The 22,191-nt window shown below is 38.4% G+C and overlaps 1 protein-coding gene across 1 annotated transcript in view; it reads left to right on the top strand.

Moving 5' to 3' along the window:
- The window catches only part of NEK4 (NIMA related kinase 4), a 33,559-nt gene that overhangs the window by 2,910 nt on the left and 8,458 nt on the right, over positions 1 to 22,191 (top strand). The window contains exons 3-14 of the mRNA XM_032411459.1: positions 677 to 874; positions 1,304 to 1,411; positions 3,213 to 3,367; positions 5,065 to 5,206; positions 7,736 to 8,140; positions 12,583 to 12,732; positions 13,275 to 13,424; positions 14,043 to 14,109; positions 14,861 to 14,970; positions 16,082 to 16,170; positions 17,394 to 17,599; positions 18,057 to 18,190. Coding sequence (XP_032267350.1) covers positions 677 to 874; positions 1,304 to 1,411; positions 3,213 to 3,367; positions 5,065 to 5,206; positions 7,736 to 8,140; positions 12,583 to 12,732; positions 13,275 to 13,424; positions 14,043 to 14,109; positions 14,861 to 14,970; positions 16,082 to 16,170; positions 17,394 to 17,599; positions 18,057 to 18,190 — 1,914 coding nt within the window. The remainder of the gene's footprint in view (positions 1 to 676; positions 875 to 1,303; positions 1,412 to 3,212; positions 3,368 to 5,064; positions 5,207 to 7,735; positions 8,141 to 12,582; positions 12,733 to 13,274; positions 13,425 to 14,042; positions 14,110 to 14,860; positions 14,971 to 16,081; positions 16,171 to 17,393; positions 17,600 to 18,056; positions 18,191 to 22,191) is intronic.

Below are 22,191 nucleotides of genomic sequence, written 5' to 3'. Positions count from 1 at the left end.
CCTGAGTTGACAAAGCAAAAAATGACCATGTCTGTTATCAGCTGGTCAGCTATGTCATATTGAAAGGTGGTTGGGCTAATTAATATGCTTAAACTGTGGGGGTATGGGCTTTAACCCTGCTGTGGCAGAGTGAGTGGAAATACAAAACATGTTTGTGTTCGAATATACGCACATTCAAATGTAAGACTGTTTATGAAATACCACTCTGGATCTGGACAGATATGTCCAGAATGGATTGACCTTGTGTAAATTTTAGACACTGTGTCTAAATAAAAGTGATCTTGTTATATTTGAAAATATTATTAAGCTGAAGATTTCATGAGTCTGAGGGGAATGTGCATCTGACCCTGTACAAGTTGTCTTTGTCCCTTCAGGGGGAGTTTGTAAGCATATTTTTAACTGGATCCATTTAATGCTAGATGGTAAAATTGTCAAGGTACCAGGGAATAGTTGTGAAGGATAGATACTGGGCAAATTAATGCATGGAACTTAATTTCTTGCTTTGGAAAGTTGTAAATCAGACTTTTTATTTAGAGATGATTAAAACAGTAGTGTTTTGTTATTCAGGTGACTGAAACTCTTTCACTCATGCAATTGTTGATGGTATGTAAGAAGTCAGGAATATGTAAGTAGGTAAGTGTTTTTATATTTAATGAAGTTTTATTTCTCTCCTCAGTATTTACATGAAAAACACATCCTTCACCGAGATCTGAAAACTCAAAATGTTTTCCTCACAAGAACAAACATCATCAAAGTGGGTGACCTAGGAATTGCTCGAGTGTTAGAGAACCACTGTGACATGGCTAGCACCCTCATTGGCACACCCTACTACATGAGCCCTGAATTGTTTTCAAACAAACCTTACAACTATAAGGTAGGATTGAGCTGCATATGCCAGCTCACCCTGTCTCTAGGACAGTATTCATAACTTCAGAACCCATCAGATAGAAAGTCAGAGGAATTCTCTGTGAATTGGCTTGAGGAAAATGTTTTTTGGTTTTTGGTTTTTCTTTAGATTTATTTATTTATTTATTTGAGAGAGAGAGAGAGCACGAGAGCGAGCACCAGCAGGGGGGAGAGGGAGAAGCAGGCTCCTGATGGGCAGAGAGCTCAATGTGGGGCTCGATCCCAGGACTCTGGGATCACGACCTGAGCTGAAGGCAGATGTTACCTGCCTGAGCCACCCAGGTGCCCCGAAAACGTTTTTTTGCTTTGTTTTGTTTTGTTTTGTTTTGTTTTTCTCAGAGGAAAAATGTCAGTAAGGCATTCTGACATTTGATTATTTACTATTTTTCTTTTCTAGTCTGATGTTTGGGCTCTGGGATGCTGTGTTTATGAAATGGCCACCCTGAAGCATGCTTTCAATGCAAAAGACATGAATTCTTTAGTTTATCGGATTATTGAAGGAAAGGTAAAGAATATTCTGAAACTAATTGTTTTTCATATTTGAAGCAAGGTTAAGTTAATGCAGCTTTGTAAGTAGCTATTGGCAAAAATGAGTCATTGTTGATGTCAGGTGGATAGGTAAGAAGAGTAGGCCCCTTCTATGGAGAAGGTTGAACTAGAAAGAGAAGGCATTGATCGTTTTTTAATACTAATTTGTAAAGGTGGCTTAATGGTTCTGAAGAATTGGCTTTTTGAAAACCACCACCTTGTAACCACAGGATATTCAGTTGCCCTGAGACGATATTGGTAGCTTCTCCTGAGCAGCCGTGGTTAAATGAGTACCATCTAAAATGAGTCCACTCTGGGCAAAGTACCCATTCCATTCCCAGCTTGCTCAGTACTTGGTGATTAGAAGACACTTTGCAACAATGTAAAATAATAATGATAATAATAAATAAAAATCAGTCTACTCTTTGAAGGTGTTGCTCCTTTGGTAATCATCACAATTATAAGTAGCCAATTAAGAACTGCAGAAAGCAATGTGTACGATACAGACACCAGAGTGACCACGTTTATATATTACTTCCCATGAGGCTAGTTGTCCTCTGCAGTGTTAGGCATCCACACACCATTAAGTTTTATTTATTTATTTTTAAAGATTTTATTTATTTATTTGACAGAGACAGCGAGAGAGAGAACACAAGTAGGGGGAGTGGGAGAGGGAGAAGCAGGCTTCCCGCAGAGCAGGGAGCCCGATGCGGGGCTCAATCCCAGGACTTTGGGATCATGACCTGAGCCAAAAGTAGATGCTTAATGACTAAGCCACCCAGGAGCCCCACACACCATTAAGTTTTAAAGCTGTAAACCACCTACTGATTTTAATTTTATGCCAAGACTCACTTTCTTAATTTCAAAATACTGAAAAACACAAAAAGTAAACCATACCTGTAGTTGCACTACTTAAGACTCAAAACAAGAAAGGAGTGAAATTTCCCTCTCTTTTTATTCTTTTCTATCCACTGGAGATCACCATTGCTAGGAATTTTGTGCGTAGCCTTCCTAGCGTTTTCCTGTCTGTATATATATCTCAGTGTGGGTGTATATATGCACATAAATACACAGGCACTTTTAAACAGTAACTGAGATGGAATCAGATAGTACATATTGGTATACAACTTGCTTTTTTGACTTAATATACAAGGAACATCTTTCCAGTTCGGTACCTGTCATATTTTTTAAGAAGCTGCCTAACATTTTATTAGAAGGATGTACCATAAGCTATGCAATGGATAGACATTTAAGTTGTTTCCAGTTGTTTACTACTGCAAGAACAATGTTGCAGTGAATATCCTGGTATGTAAGTCTTTGGGAACTCATGCTTTTATTTCTGAAGGAGAGAGTCCTCAAATGGGACTGCGGGTTTGAAAGATATACTTTTTTTTTTTTTTTTAAGATTTTATTTATTTATTTGACAGAGAGAGAGACAGCTAGAGAGGGAACACAAGCAGGGGGAGTGGGAGAGGGAGAAGCAGGCTTCCCGCCGAGCAGGGAGCCCGATGCGGGGCTCGATCCCAGGACCCTGGGACCATGACCTGAGCCGAAGGCAGACGCTTAACAACTGAGCCACCCAGGCACCCCAAAAGATATACTTTTATAGTCTCACAACTTGCTGCTATGACCAGGACACTAGTAAGCTTCCTGTATGCTGGCTCTTTTCTTCTTCTGTGGATAATGACTTTAAAGAAATATTTGGAAACATCTACTTTTTCCTTATACTTTGCTTCAAAAGACCAGAGTCATAATTGTGATATTATTTTTCTTTGTAGCTGCCACCAATGCCAAAAGATTATAGCCCAGAGCTGGCAGAACTGATAAGAACAATGCTGAGCAAAAGGCCTGAAGAAAGACCCTCTGTGAGGAGCATCCTGAGGCAGCCTTACATAAAGCGCCAAATCGCTCTGTTTTTGGAGGCCACAAAGGCGTAAGATATTCCCTTGCAAATAGGTGGCTAAATAGATGAATAAAAGAAGGTAGCTTCTATAATTCTCATATGTAGAATTTATGGTGAAGTTTTATTTATTTATTTATTTTGAGAGAGAAGGGAGGAGGGGCAGAGGGAGAGGGAGAGCGAGAATCTTAAGCAGGCTCCACACCCAGTGCAGAGCCCAACGTGGGCTCGATCTCACAACCCTGAGATCATGACCTGAGCTGAAATCAAGAGTCAGATGCTTAACTGACTGAGCCACGCAGGCGCCCCTGTGGTGAGCTTTTTTAAACATGAAGGAAGGGGCGCCTGGGTGGCTCAGTTGGTTAAGTGACTGCCTTCGGCTCAAGTCATGATCCCAGAATTCTGGGATCGAGTCCCGCATTGGGCTCCCTGCTCAGCGGGGAGTCTGCTCCTCCCTTTGACCCTACCCCCTCTTGTGCTGTCTCTCTCACTCTCTCAAATAAATAAAATAAAATCTTTAAAAAAAAAAACATGAAGGAAAATTGCATGATTAGGACATGTGTTGAGATTTACTTAATTGCTAAAATCAGAAATCTAGAAAACCATTTAGAGAATCACTTTAACATTCCTTAGAGGGTCCCAAGACATATCAAGTATGATTCTTTCAAAAGGCTATATGTTTTAGAAACCATATGAAAATGAAATTATCTAAGAAGCCTGTTATATTATGTACTATGTGAGAGTCACATTTAAAAATTAAGCACTCAAATTTCTGAGAGTTTCCATAAATTTCCCTCTTCACTCATATAATTTCTCAGGAGAAAAATTTCTTTCTTTGACTTACAGGGGTTACCTTCACTAACTAGCTGTTCCAAGATCTAAGAGCTGCACAATCTCTGCCTTGTGACATTGTTAGATTTAAGAGTAATACTAGAGAGGCCCCAGGGGATAAAGAAAAACCATCTTTTTTATTTACACCATCTGTAATTTGCACCAAACAGACCTTTGGCCTTCCACAGCACAGGTCTCATGGTCCTGTTGAAGTCTCCAGAGGGTTAGTTAGCTCAGTTGTAGAAATGTCACACTAAAGGGGGTTAATCCTGTACACTTTTGTTCTGCAAGTCCAGGCTGAGCACACCAATCATTCTTACTCTCAAACTTGGCAAAGCAGTTGTGGTATAATTACAAACATGCGAAACTTGACAATTATGCTGGTTCTTCTGTACGTGAGGTAATTTCTCATTGATTTTTTATGGTGGAATAATCTTGTATTTACAGACAAGTTGCAGAGATCATACAGAGAGTTTCTGTACCCCCCTCCCCCAGCTTCTCCTATCATAAACCTCTTACATTACCATGGTACATTTGTCAGAACTAAGAAAACAACATCAGTACCTGACTGTTGACTAAATTCCAGACTTTATTTGGCCCTCACCAGTATTTCTACTAATGTCCTTTTTCTCTTTTAGGGTCCAGTCCAGGATACCATATTACATTTAGTCCTCCTGTCTCCGTAGTCAACCAAGTTTCTCACTTTCTTGGTTTTTCATGACCTTGATTGATTTTGAGGAGTACTAGTCAAGTGTTTTGCGGAATGCCCCCTGGTTTTTAGAAAACTATTTTCTCTAAATGGAGCAGTTTTTATAATACATGTACACATTTCCCAGATATGTAAAAACCTTTCGTTTTCACTATACTGATAATAATTTTTTCTTTTCTGCCTCATAAAGAAAAACCTCCAAAAGTAATATTAAAAATGGCGACTCTAAATCGAAGCCTGTTGCTGCAGTGGTCTCTGGAAACGCTGAATCGAGTCATAAAGTAGTTCCCCTCCAGTCACACTCTTCTGAGGGCTCCAAGACATATGTAATGGTATGTATTTTAGAAACTATTAAAACGAGGGGCGCCTGGGTGGCTCAGTCGTTAAGCATCTGCCTTTGGCTCAGGTCATGATCCCAGAGTCCTGGGATCGAGCCCCGCATCGGGCTCCCTGCTCAGTGGGAAGCCTCCTCCCTCTCCCACTCCCCCTGCTTGTGTTCCCTCTCTCACTGTCTCTCTCTGTCAAATAAATAAATAAAATCTTTAAAAAAAAGAAACTATTAAAACGATAGGTTATTTAAGCAGGTTATATAACATGATGTTAACCATTTTATAGTGAACCATTAATTGCATTTAGTGCATTCACAGTGTTGTGCAACCACCACCTCTATCTAGTTCCAAAACATTCCACGTCACTGCAAAAGGAAACTGCAAACCCATTAAGTAATCATCCTCATGCTCTCCTCCACCCGGCCCCTCGAAACCACCAATGTGTATTCTGTCTCTATGGATTTGCCTATTCCGAGTATTTCATATAAATGGAATCATAATATGTGACCTTTCGTGTCTGGCTTCTTTCACTGAGCATGATGTTTTTGAGGTAGCATGTATCAGTACTCCATCTATTTTTATGTCTGAGTAATATTCCACTGTACGTATGCACCACAGTTTGCTTATCCATTCATTCATTGGTGGATATTGAGTTGTTTTCACCTTTTGGCTGTTGGTATGAAAATTTGGGTACAAGTCTTTGGGTCCCTGTTTTGGGATATATACCTAGGAGTGGAATTGCTGGGTCATGTGGGAGTTCTATATTTACTTTCTGAGGAACCAACACACTGCTTTCCAGAGCGGTTGCATTTTACTTTCCTACCAGCCAGTGCACAAGAGCTCCGGTTTCTCCACAACCTCACCAACTCTTGTGATTTTCTACTTTTCTGATTCTAGCCGTCCTAACGGATGTGAAGCGAGCGGTATCTCAGTGTAGTTTTGACTTGCGTTTCGCTAATGACTAATGACATAGCATCTTCCCACAAGTTTCTTGGCCATTTGTATTCCTTCTCTGGAGAAATGTCTGTTAAGCGCTTTGCCCAGTTTTTAATTGGGTTTTTTGTATTTTTGTTGTTGAGTTCTAAGAGTTCTTTCTGTAGTCTGGACAGTAGATCCTTATACATGATTTACGAGTGTTTCTTCTCATGCTGTAGGTTGGCTTGTCACTTTCTTGATAATGTCCCTTTATGCACAAAAGCTTTTAATTTTGATGAAGCCCAATTTATCTGTTTTTTTCTTATGTTGCTTATGCTTTTGATGTCATATCTAAGAATTCCTTGCCAAATCCAAGTCCATGATGATGTTTGCCTGTTTTTTTTCTAGGAGTTTTATAATTTCAGCTCTTATATTTAGGTTATTGATTCATTTTAAAAGTTTTAAATTTTCTGTTTATTGTGGTGAAATAGATATGACATAGAATTTGCCATTCTTAAAAAATATTTATTTATTTTAGAGAGAGCACGAGCAGGAGGGGCAGAGGGAGAGAGAATCTCAAGCTGACTCCACGCTGAGTGCAGAGCCCAATGCGGGGCTCAATCCCGCAACCCTGAGATCACGACCTGAGCTGAAACCATGAGTCAGATGCGTAACCAACTTGTGCCACCCAGGCACCTCAGAACTTGCCATTTTGAGCCTCCTCTAAGCCTACAATTTAATGGCCTTAACTACACTCACAGTATTGTGCAACCATCACCATTATCTTCCAAAACCCTTTCATCACTCTAAGTAAACTTTGTACTCGTTAAGCAATAGTTCCCAATTCCTCCTGTTCCCAGGCCCTGGTAACCTCTAATCTACTTTCTGTCTCTATGAGTTTGCCTATTCTAGATGAGTGGAATCATACATTATGTCCTTTTGTGTCTGGTTTATTCCATTTAGCATGTTTTTAAGGTTCATCCATGTTGTAGCATGTATTAGTACTTCATTCCTCTTTATGGCTGAGTAATATTCCATTGTTATGTGTATATCATATTTTGTTTATCCGTTCATCTGCTAATGGACATTTAGGTTGTTTTCACCTTTTGGCCAGTGTGAATAATGCTGCTAGGGATTATTTAACCCCTATAAACATTGGTGAGTAAATACCTGTTTGAGTCCTACTTTCAGTTCTTTGGGATACTTACCTAGGAGTGAGATTGCCAGGTCATATGGTGATTTTATCTATTTATTTATTTATTTATTTATTTATTTATTTTATTTTATTTTATTTATTTATTTATTTTTAATAAATTTCACTTTTTTTTTTTTTAAGATTTTATTTATTTATTTGAGAGAGGGAGAGCACAAGAGGGGGGAGGGTCAGAGGGAGAAGCAGACTCCCTGCTAAGCAGGGAGCCTGATGTGGGACTCGATCCCGGGACTCCAGGATCATGACCTGAGCTAAAGGCAGTCGCCCAACCAACTGAGCCACCCAGGCGCCCTCATATGGTGATTTTATGTTTAACTTTCTGAGGAACCTGCTGTACCTTTTTTGAGTTAATTTTAAGTGGTATGAGGAGTGCTGTAATAAGTTGGAAGCATATTTTCACTCAGGGTGAAGACAAATGTTTGTCCCCGGAGAAACCCATAGTCATTGGCCCCTTGAAGATACCAGCAAGTCTGAAAGGCTACATCTGCAAACCGGACGTGAGCAATACCTCAGAATCGTTAGCCACCATCAGTAAAGTGAATATTGACATCTTACCTGCAGAAAGAAGAAATTCACTGAGCAACGACTTAGTTCGGGAGAATCAGCCAAGACACTTAGATGCCTCTAATGAGCTAGAAAGTAAATGCAGTATTTCTCAAGTGAAGGAGAAGCTGCAGGATGGCACTAAGCCCAGCCCTCAACCCAGAAACCTAATTCCCGCATGGTCCTCTGATGATGTCACTGGGGAAAGGAATGACCCAGCGAGACCTCTGCAGCCCCTCAACAAAGACCAAAAGCTGAAAGACCAGGTGAGTGATATGCATGAGGTGCTGGATTCAGAGAGAAAACTGGAAAGCGCACTTACGAAGATGTGGGTTGTGTTGTTTATTGTGTTCTAGTTGGCATTTTAGGAAAACCAGTTATTCTGTGTGCCAGTTTAAACATTACAGAAACCAAAGGATAGGACCCGCAGGATTCTTAGATGCGTTGTGCCCCACTATAGGGTATTTGGTAGAAGCATGCTATTTGTATGTTTTCTCCCATTTCTTTGTCACTCTTCCTTAGGCCTCCACGTGGATGGGTAGTTCTACCAAGTAGGTAACATCACATTTCTTCTTGCGCTTGGAAAGTTAGTGATTGATCTTATTTCTTAAGGAATAAAAAAAAGTATTTTATGTGTTGCAACCAAAGGGGAAGGAAGAGAAGAAGAAAAGGAAAGGAGCAAAAGGATTTTGATACTAAGAGACTATTCTAGTAAATTTAAAGGTTAACTTCTACTTGAACTTGGAAAGAAGTGTAAGTTAGATAAAACATGGCTATAGCTGAGGATTAGAGAGAAAGCCAGAACATTTGGTGACCTTTTCATTTTTATATGTAAAATATTCTAAAAATATATTTAAGATGTATTTTAACTATTTTTATAATCTGTGCTAAAATATTTAAATTTGATCTATTAAATAGATTTTTATATTTCATATCTTTTATATAAGATATGTAAAACTATTTTATACATTTATATTCAAATGTTTAATTTTTTTTTTTTAAAGACTTTATTTATTTGAGAGAGAGGGAGAGAGAGAGCGTGTGGGCATGCACAAGCAGGGGGAGAGGCAGGCAGAGAGAGAAGGAGAAGCAGGCTCCCCACCGAGCAGGGAGCTGGACATGGGGCTCGATCCCAGGACCCTGGGATCATGATCTGAGCCGAAGGCAGACGCTTAACTGACTGAGCCACCCAGGTGCCCCTATATTCAAATGTTTTAAATAAATTTTTGTTTTTGTGGAAAAGTCCAAGTATAACGCTCTTGTCATTTAAAGTCATTAGATTGAAGTCTTAAACTTTCTTTGGACACTGGAATTCTTAGTACTTTGTGGATAAAACTATGTGTCCTGCTTGTTCTGCTTGGCTCTCAAATTATATTCAGGTTCACTTCTTTCATTTTCTTCTGTTTAGTTTTCTAATTTTTAAAGTACCGATTCAATAGGTTTTTAGTATATTTGTAGAGTTGTATAGTCATCACTGTCTAATTCCAGAACATTTCCATAACCTTAAAAAGAAACCCCATACCCACTAATAATAGTTGCAATAATAATTGCTTCTTGCCCCCAGCCCCTGGCAACCATTGTCTGTAAGGATTTGCCTATTCTGAGCATTTCACGTACAGGTATACCTCATTGCAGGTTCAATTCCAGATCACCACAATAGAGCGGATATTGCAATAAAGGGGTGTCAAATTTAAATTTTGGTTTCCCAGTGCATATAAAAGTTACATTTACACTACAGTCTAACCATCCTTCTGAACTTTCAGCAAGTCATAATCTGTTTGCTGGTGGAGGGTCTTGCCTTGAGGTTGATGGCCGGTGGTGGTTGCTGAAGTTTGGGGTAAGTGTGGCAATTTCTTTCAATAGGACGACAGTGAAGTTTGCCACATCTATTGACTCTTCCTTTTACTTGAACACTTAGAAGCCATTGTAGGGTTATTAATTGGCCTAATTTTAATATTGTGTCTCAGGGAATAAGAAGGCCTGAGGAGAGGTGGAGAGATGGGGAACAGCCAGTCGGTAGAACAGTCAGAACACACACATTTGTCAATTAAGTTCTCCATCTCTTATGGACACAGTTTGTGGTGCCCCCAAACAATTAAAATAGTAACATCAGAAATCACTGATTACAGATCACCGTAACAAATACAATACTATTGAAAATGTTTGAAATATTGTGAGAATTACTAAAATGTGACACACAGGCGTAAAGCCAATAGACTTGCTCATTGCAGGGTTGCCACAAACTTTCCATTCGTAAAAAAACCACAATTATCTGTGAAGCATAATCAAGTGGAGCCCAATAAAATGAGGTATGCCTATAAATAGAATCATACAATTTATGGCCTTTTGTGACAGCTTCTTTTACTTAACATGATGTTTTCAAGGTTTATTCATGTTGTAGCATCTACCAGTATTGCATTCCTTTTTATTTTTTTACTTTTTTTAAGGAATTTTATTTTACTTTTTTAAAGATTTTATTTGTTTATTAGAGAGAGAAAGTGAGAGAGAACACGAGCAGGGGAGAGGGGTAGAGGGAGGCGCAGACTCCCCGCTGAACAGGGAGCCCGATGTGGGACTTGATCCCAGGACCCTGGGATCATGATCTAAGCCGAAGGCAGACGCGTAACCAACTGAGCCACCCAGGCATCCCTGCATTCCTTTTTAAAATGCCAAATAAATTCACTGTATGTATACACCATATTTTATTTGTCCATTCATCAGTTCATGAGCATTTGGGTTGTTTTCGCTTTTTGGTTACTATGGATAATGCTGTTATGAACATTCTTTTTTTTTTTGTTAGTGTTATGAACATTCTTATACAAGTTTATGTATGGACATATGTTTTCAGTTCTCTTGGGTATATACCTATGATTGGAATTACTGGGTCATATGGTAACTCTATGTTTAACTCTTTGAGGAACTCTAAGACTGTTTTCCAAAGCAACTGCATCATTTTACTTCCCAACAATATATGAGAGCTGCAATTTCTCCACATCCTCACCAATACTTGCTATTTTCTGGTTTTTTATCTAGTTATCCTAGTGAGTGTGAAATGGTGTCTTACTGTGGTTTTGATTTGCATTTCCCTAATGACTAATGATGTTCAGCATCTATTCATGTGCTTATTGGCCATTTGTATACCTACTTTGGAGAAATATCTGTTCAGGTCCTTTTTTCCCCCCTTAAGATTTTATGTATGTATTTATTTGAAAGAGAGAGCATGCAAGCTGGGAGCAGAGGAAGAGGGAGAGAGAATCTCAAGCTGACTCCATGTAGAGCATGGGACTCGATCTCATAACCTTGAGATCATAACCTGAGCCAAAATCAAGAGTCAGCCACTTAGCCAGCTGAGCTACCCAGGTACCCCAGAAAAGAAAGTTTTTTAAAAAAATGTAAATCGGGGGTGCCTGGGTGGCTCAGTTATTAAGCGTCTGCCTTTGGCTCAGGTCATGATCCCAGGGTCGTGGGATCAAGCCCGGCATCGGGCTCCCTGCTCGGTGGGAAGCCTACTTCTCCCTCTCCCACTCCCCCTGCTTGTGTTCCCTCTCTCGCTGTCTCTCTCAAATAAATAAATAAAATCTTTTAAAAAAATGTAAATTGGGAGGGTATGTGTTATGGTGAGTGCTGTGAATTGTGTAAGACTGGTTGAATCACAGACCTGTACCTCTGAAACAAATAATACATTATATGTTAAAAAAAGAGAAGAAGAAGAAGGTAGCAGGAGGGGAGGAATGAAGGGGGGAAATCGGAGGGGGAGGCAAACCATGAGAGACTATGGACTCTGAAAAACTGAGGGTTCTAGAGGGGAGGGGGGTGGGGGGATGGGTTAGCCTGGGGATGGGTATTAAAGAGGGCACGTACTGCATGGAGCACTGGGTGTTATGCACAAACAATGAATCATGGAACACTACATCAAAAACTAATGATGTAATGTATGGTGATTAACATAACATAATAAAAAAAATTAAATCGAAAACATCAGTAGTTTCGGGTTAATAACAATCTGAGTAATTAAAATAATTATTTATTTTGGGGGTGCCTCCTGGGTGGGTCAGTGGTTAGGCATCTGTCTTTGGCTCAGGTCATGATCTCTGGGTCCTGGGGTCGGGCTCCCGGCTCAGTGGGGAGCCTCCTTCTCCCTCTCCCTCTGCCTCTCCCCCTGCTCATGCTGTCTCTGTGTATCTCTCTGTCTCAAATGAATAAAGATCTCTATTTAATCTTTATTAAATATCTTTATTAAATGTTTTAAAACATATATATATAATTATTTATTTTGGGGCACCTGTGTGGGGCAGTTGGTTAAGTGTCCAACTCTTGGTTTCGGCTCAGGTTGAGATCTCGGTTGTGAGATGGAGCCCCGCCTCAGGCTCTGCACTGAGCGTGGAGCCTGCTTGGGATTCTCTGCCCCTCCCAGTCATGTTCTCTCTCTCATTCTCTCTCTCTCTCTCAAATAAATAAATAAATATTTTTTAAAAAGTAAGTACTTATTTTTCTTTGGGAAAAGAGGAAAAAAAGCCGGAATATGTGGGTAACTGATGTCAGCACTTTGTCTTTGCCGCTCAGCACTGCAAATGAGCATGCATCTTGAGAAAGACACTCCTTCTCATTTCCAGTTATAATTTTACAATAGTTTGGCCATTTGGAAGTTCAAAAGACTATTTCATTATTCTGTTTTCTTTTTTGTTTGTTTCATTTTATTATTTTTAAGGATCAAGTTGCTGGTGAATGTGTTATAGAAAAACCAGATAGAACCCACCCAGGTTTACAGCCACAGAGTTCTGGCTCTGAGCCTTCCCTCTCTCGACAGCGACGACAGAAGAAAAGAGAACTGCCTGAGCACAGTGGGGAAGAGAGACAGGTAGGTCAGCAGAGAGCTCTGTGGAGTAAGTCATTATTCTGCTGCTTGGGAAACAGACTTCATTTAGAATGATTAGCAGTTTCCAAAAAGGCACATAAGAAATACAGGGAACATATGGAGAGGGGTGGCAATGGGGAGATGCTAACTATTAGTTTTCAAATCTCAGTGAGTTAGAAATAGAGTAAAGATTTTATCTTCCCCAGCAAAAATGAACAGGTCATCTTGAGAGTTAAGGGAACAAGCTAACAAAGAATAAATCTCTTATCCCTTCCTGTGTTACACCAATGAATAGTTTCTCCCTTCTGCATAAAATCATGTCGATACCTCATTTCTTGAAGTGACTTTCATAAGCACCCTCTCTGTAAGCTTCTTAGATGGTCATTCACTTTTGGCAGAGTTTCTTTCCAATAAAGTGCAATGTTTTGAAGTTTTCGAGAGCAAATCATTAACAAATACAAAGGAGACTTATTGGTGGGGGAACTTAGGAGGTGGCTGTATAGGAAATTGATAATTTCCCACCTCCCTCTTTTTAATTATTTAAGTTCCAGGAGGCTGCTCCTCGACTTTTGCCTTCTCTTCCCACTGTTGGAAAAACGGATGTCACATTAACACAAAAAGATGCTGAAAACCAAGATAGAGTGGCCATTGGGTCTGTGAGCTGTTCGAGGAGCAGGGAGGTGTCATCATCAAAGGTTTGTGGGAGTGTATATTGGATTTTTTTCAACCTTCTTATAAAACTTTTTGGTTGTAAAAATCCTGCATATGTTGTGAGGTTTTGTATTAAAACATCTTACCTGGGGCGGGCTGGGTGGCTCATTCGGTTGAGCCCGATGCAGGGCTCGACCCCAGGACCCTGGGATCATGACCTGAGCCGAAGGCAGACACTTAACAGCTGAGCCACCCAAGCACCCTAAATAAATAAAACCTTAAAAACAAAACATCTTAGCCCTGCCTTTTGCCAAACAGCAGAGGGGACAAAAATTGTTATTCTCAGCAGAAGCTTTTATTGAAATGGATGGAATATAGTTCCAGGGATGGTCACTTCCACTTAATTAAGGAAACTAAGTAGATTCTGAATGTAAGAAATGCAGAATTTTTCATTTGCCCTTCCAAAAATGAGTACTTTCCAGAAATGAGGGTTGTGATCATTCCTAGCTAATAGTTGTAACCGTGATGTGGACTGGTTTCGAACAGATACTCCTTTAAAGACCTGTGCAGGGCCTTTCCTATAGTGCTGGATGATACGTCAAACTTTGCAGTTGTTAGAAAAATAGTGAGTAGGGGTGAAAGTAATTAACTGTCTTTAAAAGGATCGACCATTATCAGCAAGAGAGAGGAGGCGACTAAAGCAGTCACAGGAAGAAGTGTTCCCCTCAGGTAAAATTTTCTCTTTCCTTCATCTATTGGAGGTTGTTGGTTTGGCTTATGGATATAGCCTTGGTTCTGATTGTGAGGTGTGAAGAATTTTCAGCATCAGTGATCCATTTGGGAAACAGATTTGGAAGAATTTTTGAAATTTCTTAGGCCTTTAAAAAAAAAATCAGCATAGGCTGTTGGGGTCTGGAACTTGTATTATCAGAGGAAGAGGATATTAAACAGAGAGCAAGAGGGCTTTGAGTGGCATTAACTCCTGGGAGATTTCAGACAGGAAATGGAGTGAACGTTTAATTTGTTTCCATGTTCAGATTCTGCTCGTCAGGAAGCGCTATCTTCCCAGAAACAGAGAGACGAAGCTGGGAGAAAGGTGCTGCCCTGGGCTGAGGGCCATGATCATTCTTATTACTATAATCTAAAGACAGTACTAGCAGTTTCTATTTATTGAATGATGTCTCAAGCATTATGGGAAGCATTTTAAGAGCATTATCTCATCTCCTGTTGACGGTAACTGTCAAAGGAAGGCAGCATTATCTGCATTTTGCAGCTGAGGACACTGAGGCTTGGAGAGGTTACATAACTTGACCAGGGTCACAGAGCTGGTGGACCCAGAACTGAGGTTTGAACTGAGGTGTCAGACGCCAGAGTGATGATGAATATGCTGAGTTACTTCTAGGCTGGCACTTACTGTAAAGCCCTCTTCTGCTGAGGCCAGCCCACCACAAACAACTGCTGGGGGTGCTCACTTTTTCAGGCCCTTCAGTGAGGAGAGCTTCTCGGAGTGCATCAGGGCCAGGGAAACCACAAGAAGAAGGCCAGCCTGCCCCTGCCCAATGGTTGTCTTCCAACTGCACTGTTGCTCAGGTACATTACACAGTCCTATGGAAAAGGGGGACAGGTCTATATCAGGCAAGCCTAATACAGTAAACCTCATAAATGCCAGCTCCTTTGATTTCTGGGACAGCACTGCCTTAAGTTATATTTTTTCACCTTGATAAGGAAAAGAACTGGTGAATAATAACTAAAAAGATTATTTTTCCTCCATTAAAGGAATGAGTTTTTTAGGTGCTCTTATAAGCAGTTGGTAGCTTAGTTACTATCTTTTTTAGGTAGTCTTTAAAACAGGACTTCCAAAAGGCTTCCACTAGGCAACATTTTGCTTATTCTGCTGTGTAACCAATATACCTGCCTACCTGGCCAAGTTTTAGTCTCATTTGCATATCTTTGCTCAGTTTCCTGTTTGTGTCAGAGTTCCTTAGCTTCTCGCCTAGGGAGGATGCAGGGGCAGCATCTAGTGGCTAAATGGGTAGTTGCAAGGTTTCCAACCCATGTTCATTTTCTGTGTAATGATACCTGGGGAATAATTATCCATTTTTCTGTATTGCAGTTTCTGACATTATTTCTAGGAGCATATAATTATTTTAAAAAATAGAAACTTCCTGTTCTTGAAAGTAAGGAAGATTTGTTGCTTTAACAGTATTCTATGAATAAGTTGTTTCACTAATCAAGATATTCCTCTCCATTTTCCAAAGTTGTAAGGTTTGCATATAATTAAATCAAGCAATCCTTTAAGGTATTTTAACAAAGAGTCTCAGATATAAGCAAACTGAGGTTGCTTTTATTTAGGTGGCATTTTATCTAGCTTAAAATTCCTTAGGTTACCAGCCCTCTGCTTAGGAGTTGGAGTACCAGAAATATTTGTGTGCTTTCTTCTGGAAAGGAAATTTCTTCATAGCTGAGACTTTCCAGGGCCTTGTAAAACTTTACCTTAATGTTCTTCAGGGTTCACTTGTGAACTTTATGGGTGAACTGGGATATCATTTGGGTAAAGTAACTTCAACTTTTAGATCATTAGTTTCTCCTGTTAAATTGGACCCAAGTGCACACTGTATCTAGACATTGCATCTAAGAGTGTTGCATGTGTTATGTTCTGGTTGTGTTGTCATGTGGAATTTTGTTTTTCCAAACATTAAAGGAAAGGAAACTCATCCACTGTCTGTCTGAGGATGAATTAAGTTCTTCTACAAGTTCAACTGATAAATCAGATGGGGATTCCAAGGAACGGTAAGGTTCTTATTTTTCTGTCTCCTTTCATAAACAGTTTCTATTTTGATTAGTCCTACATGTTTATTCAGACCTGTAGTGCTGCCATCAATAACATTATAAATGGGTTTTGGTACATGTTAGCGCTAAAACTATCTCTTCTAATGAACACATCTGATTTCATTTGGAATTCTTACAGAATGTCTTCTTAGATCTATGGTTTATAGTTTTCATCAGATTTGCAAAAATTTTGACCGTTAGTTTTTCATAATTTTTTTGGACTCCCTCTTTCCTTCTTGAGGATTTTAACTATGTCTATATTAGATTGTTTAAAGTTGTCTGATAGCTCACTGATGGTGTTTGTGTTTTTTATACTTTTTTTCTGTTTCATTTTTCATAGATTCTACTGCCATGTTTTTGGGTCCACTAATGTTTTCTTCTACAGCATCTAGTCTGCTCATCCTATCTCATGTTTTCAACACAGTGTATTTTTTAATTTCCAGGAGTTCTATTTGGGTCTTTTTATAACTTCCATGCCTCTCTTTAATATATTAATGCATTCCTCTACCTTGGACATGTGGAATATATTTATAATAACCACTTTAATGTCCTTATCTACAAATTTTATCACTAGTGTCACTTTTGGGTCTGTTTCTATTAACTGATTTTTTTGTCTTCATAAATGTGTGTTATTTTCCTGCTTCTTTGCATGTCTGGTATTTTTGACTGGATGCCAGACATTGTCAGTTTTATCTCATTGGGGGCTGGTATTTTTTGTATTGCTTTAAATATTCTTGAACTTTGTACATGGATGTAATTTACTTAAAAATAGTTGGGCAGAATTTATACATAGAACCTGGGGCTTCTTTCTGGTCTCTCTTTTCTAAGATTTCACTCTCACTTTATAGTGGCTGTGGTTGTCTTGAACTCTGCCCTTTGGTTTTGCAGGCCAGAGAGACTGTGGGTTTTCTGTTGTACTTTAGCGGCCTATGGCCTTCCCTTAGGCTAAAAGTTGTTGACGCTCCTCCAGAACCTGCCTCCAGGTTTTGTACATTCTCCATTGTCTTCACATACTGTATTTTTGTATTTTGTTGAGTTTATACTTATTTATGGAAGGGTCTGTCTATAAGAGCTTACTTAGCTATTTAGAAGCAGAACTTCCTAAATGTTGTTTTGTATCTAATTTTTTAATGAAAAATTCTCATAAAGCCAGTGAAATCACAGGGGAATTTTTTTTTTTCCAGGAAATGTCATACAAATGAAATGAGTGACTTGGTGCAGTTGATGACTCAGACCCTAAAATTGGAGTCTAAAGAGAGCTATGAAGATCTCCTGGTTCCAGAGCCAGTGTCAGAATTTAAACTTCATCGGAAGTACCGGGATACGCTGATACTTCATGGGAAAGTTGCAGAAGAAGCTGAGGACCTCCATTTTAAAGAGCTACCTTCTGGTGATCAGTTTATTTTTTTACAGCAAACTGGAGAGCATGCTTATTGGAGAAATGTGTCACACCAAGAAGATAATGCTGCCAAAATTTGTTTGCTTTTTTATTTTGTTTGGATAGCTCCATAAAAGGCATATCTTGTTTTATGCAGCAAGTTGTGTTCCTGAAAAGTTGCATGAAAGTTGTTTTCTTTAAATAAATATAAGTGCATGTTTGGATTTTTCATGTGACCTTTCTTGAAATTAGACAGTGTGGATTTTAGGTTTAGGAGGTGGTAATGAGATATGAAGTATAAGTTCATATATACATTTGTCATCACTTTAAAAATATATGAAGTTATTAAACCCAACTCTTGTCAAAGTGAAAAGAATCTTAATATGACAAGAGTTAAAAAAAAAAATGTTCTTCATGTTGCTGTGGTGAAAGTATTTATTTTTCCCTGTCTTTGTTAATTGCTTTTTAGCTGTCATGCCAGGTTCTGAAAAGATCAGAAGAATAGTTGAAGTTTTGAGAGCTGATGTAATCCAGGGCCTGGGGATTCAGCTTTTAGAACAGGTGTATGATCTTTTGGAAGAAGAGGATGAATTGGAGAGAGAGGTGAGTGTCCCATTAGCTGTGTCAGCTGCTTATGCTATAGAATTCTTTTTAACAGACTTTTGAAATATAATTAACATACTGTACATTTCACCCATTTAAAGTATACCATTCAGTGGTTTTTAGTATGTTCACAGAGTTATATAGCCATTAGCACAACCAAAGTTAGAACATTTAATACCCCCAGAAGAGACTCTACTCATCACTCTCCGTTGTCCCCCAAGCCCTCCACCCTTAAGCAACCACTGATATTTCTATGCCTATAGATTTGCCTATTCTGGACATTTCATTTAAATGGACTCATACAAAACATGTGGTCTTTTGTGATTGGCTTCTTTCAGTTAGCATAATGTTTTCAAGATTCATCCATGTTGTAGCATATATCACATTCTTCATTGTTTTATATGGTCAGATAATATTCCATTATGGCTATACCACATTTTGTTTATCTGTTCATCAGCTGATGGACACTTAGGTGGTTTCCACTTTTTAACTATTATGAATAGTGCTGCTATGCACATTTGTTTTTGTATGGACATGTTTTCATTTTTCTTGGGTATGTACCTAGGAGTGGAAATTGCTAAATCATATAGAAAGTCTATGTTTAACATTTTGAAGAACTGCCAGACTGTTTTCCAAAGTAGCTGTACCATTTTCCATTCCCATCAGTAATGTATGACGGTTCTAATTTCTCCACATTCTTGTCAACACTTGTTATTGTCACCATTTTGATTATAGCCATCCTAGTAGGTGGGAAGTGATACCTCATTATCGTTTTGATTTGCTTTTCCCTAATGGGTAATGATGTTTGCATCTTTCATGCGCCTTTTGGTCATCTGTAGATGTTTTTTAGAGACGCATCTATTCTGACCTTTTACATATCTTAGAATTATTATTTATCTTTTTATTGTTGAGTTGTAAGAGTTGTTTGTGTATTCTAGATACAAGTCCTTTATCAGATATGTGATTTACAAAAAGTTTTCCTTATTCTGTAGTGGTGTTTTCACTTCCTTCATGGCATTGTTTGTAGCACAAAAGATTTTAATTTTGTTAAAGTCTAATTTATTTATTTTATTTTTTGTTATTTGTAGTTTTGGTGTCATATCTAAGAAGGCTTTGCCTAACCTAAGGTCTTGAAGATTTATTCCTATCATTTCTTCTAATAGTTTTATCATACAAGTTCTTACAAATAGGTCTATAATCCATTTGAGTTAATTGTACAAGGAAGGGCTTCATCTTTATTCTTCTGCATGTGGATATCCAGTTGTCCCAGCAGACTGTTCTTTTCCTACTGAATTGTCTTGACACCCTTTTTGAAAATCAGTTGACCATAATGTAAGGGTTTATTTCTAGACTCTCAATTATGTTCCATTGGTTTATGTCTCTATGTCTATGCTACACTGTCTTCATTACTGTAGCATTGTAGTAAGTTTTGAAATCAGGAAGTGTTAGTCTTCTAACTTTACTCTTTTTTTTTCAAACTCTTTTGGCCATTATTTGCATTTCCATGTGAGCTTCAGGATCAACTTATTAATTTTTGTAAAAATGTCAGCTCAGATTTTGATTAGGATGCTATAGAATCATTCTCTAAATAAATTTTAGTTTGACTCACCTGACTTTTCTGCTTAAGGTTACTGTTATTATACTTAAATCTTATTTCTTTTTGAGAGATTCATTATATATGCTCACCTGTTTGAAAGTGAACAGTAAGGCATACTTACATTTATGGAACACAAACAACTATAGACCAATTTTTAAAAATTACTGCTTTTTCTTGTCTGATAAAAAGGTAATAAATACGTGGTTGTTGTAGAACATTTAGAACACACAGATTTAAAAATAAAAATCAGTGTAATCTTAGCCCTCAGTGATTCCAGATTTTGTTGTCTATCATTCCACAAATAGTAGTAACATTTACTACTACTAACACGGTTTTCTAAGCACTTTACATATATTAAGTCATTTAAATCTCCAACAATCCACTGAAGTTGTTACGAGTGATCCATTTTACGGAGGAAGACTCTGTAGCACAGAGAGGTTAAATGAGTTGCCCGAAGTCACACTGTTAACAGTTGGCTGAACAATTGGCCTTCATTGCAGACAGTCTGATTCCAGAGCCCATGTTCTCAACCACTGTTCTGTACTGCCTTTTATTCTCTTATACATATGTCTGTGGTTTGCTGTGTATGTACACATCCATCACATCCATATATGTATCATAGCCTTTTTTTTAAGCCCAAACAGGATTAGCCTGTACACAGTTTGTAGTATGTATTTTTCACATAATGGTACAACTGAGTTTAGAAGCACAGCCAGGTCCTTGTAGTAACAATCACTCTTGATCGTTCCTGTGCTTCTGAGGCCACTACTCTTTTCCTGTTCTCCCTGGGCTAGTTCCTGACTGGGTCATGCAGATTATTCTCCAGTGAGTCAGTTGCATTTCATCACACCTGCATTATGGAAACTTTCAGAGTAGTGCCTGAACAAACATTTTTTGACTAGTTATACTTTTAAAATATTTATATTTCTAGTTTTTTGGTGGTAATAATAGCAACAACAGTAAAGCCTTAAATTCCTAGAAATACAGTTGCTTCTCCACCAGTTTATTTTTGTCTTTGATACGTTATCTTATTTTATTCAGATTCCAGTCTGAACACACATGGTCCAAGAACACTCAAACCAAATATAAACAGATGTTAAAGATTGGTTTTTAAATGTCATAGCCAGTGATGTCACACTTGCCTATGATCTCACCAACATAAAACCACATCCACACCTCAGTGGCCACCAAACCATTCAGCAGAGCTTCCTTATCTGTGAATTGTTGGAAGCTGATAGTTTTTGAACACTCCTGATAATTTTTTTCGAGCTCTGAATAGCTGTAGGAATCTCAGCAGAGACTGGTTGGAAGAACCAGCTCAACCTAGCCAAAATGTGGCCAAAGCTTTGAGTAAGTCACAGCAGTGCTGGGGCCCTCTCTGCAAGGTTATGGACAAACTGTGGCATGTTCCAGGATGGAAAGTCTGTTATCCTGGATGGCCACTACTGAATGTCACTTCTCCAGCAATTTAATAATAAATGATATCTAAGTGTTGTTTTAATTTTTTATTTTAAAATAATTTTAGACTAACTGAAAGTTGCAAAAAGAATATAAAGAATTCCTGAATACTCCTCATCTATATTCCCTAATATTACTATTCTGCCACTTTTGCTTCATTATTCTCATTCTCCATATGTATAATTATTTTTCTATCCATTTGTGAGAATGTCTCTCCACCTCTAAATTCTTCAGTATTTCCTAAAAACAAGAATATGTCCTTATAGGGGTGCCTGGGTGGGTCATTTGGTTGGGTGTCTTGATTTTGGCTCAGGTCATGATCTCGGGGTTTTGGAATCAAGCCCTGCATCAGGCTCCACACTGAGTGCAGAGCCTGCTTGGGATTCTCTCTCTCTCTCTCTCTCTCTCTGGAAAAAAATAAATAAAAAGAATATGTCCTTATATAACCACAGCTCAGTGACCAAATTCAGAAAATTAACATTAATGCAATACCATTATCTAATTTACAGACCTTACTTAAATTTCACTAATTGTCACGCTGATACCCTTTATAGCAAAAGAAAAAAATCTTTCTGTTCTAGGATTCAGTAGATTCAACTCAATCAGGTTGAATTAAATTAAGGATTACCTTTTTTAATAGGTTTATTAAGATATAATTCACATACCATGCGATTCACCCATTTTAAGTGTACAGTTCAGTGGTTTTTAATATATTCACAAATATATATTTGCTGTCACCACAGTCAATTTTAAATATTATTGTCTCCTTAAAAAGCAACCTTGTACTTCTAGCTGTTGGCCCTCTATCTTCTTTCAGCTCTAAGGAACCAGTAATCTGCCTTTTCTATATAAATTTACCTATTCTGGACATTTCATTTAATAGAATCATATAAAATATGTAGTCTTTTGTGACTGGCTTCTTTTTTTTTTTTTTTTTTTTTTTTAA

The sequence above is a fragment of the Phoca vitulina genome, unplaced genomic scaffold, assembly GCF_004348235.1.
Source record: "Phoca vitulina isolate PV1807 unplaced genomic scaffold, GSC_HSeal_1.0 scaffold13, whole genome shotgun sequence".
Classification (NCBI taxonomy): Eukaryota; Metazoa; Chordata; class Mammalia; order Carnivora; family Phocidae; genus Phoca; species Phoca vitulina.
Note: the sequence above shows the minus strand (reverse complement) of the source record. Positions and strands in the feature narration are given on the sequence as shown.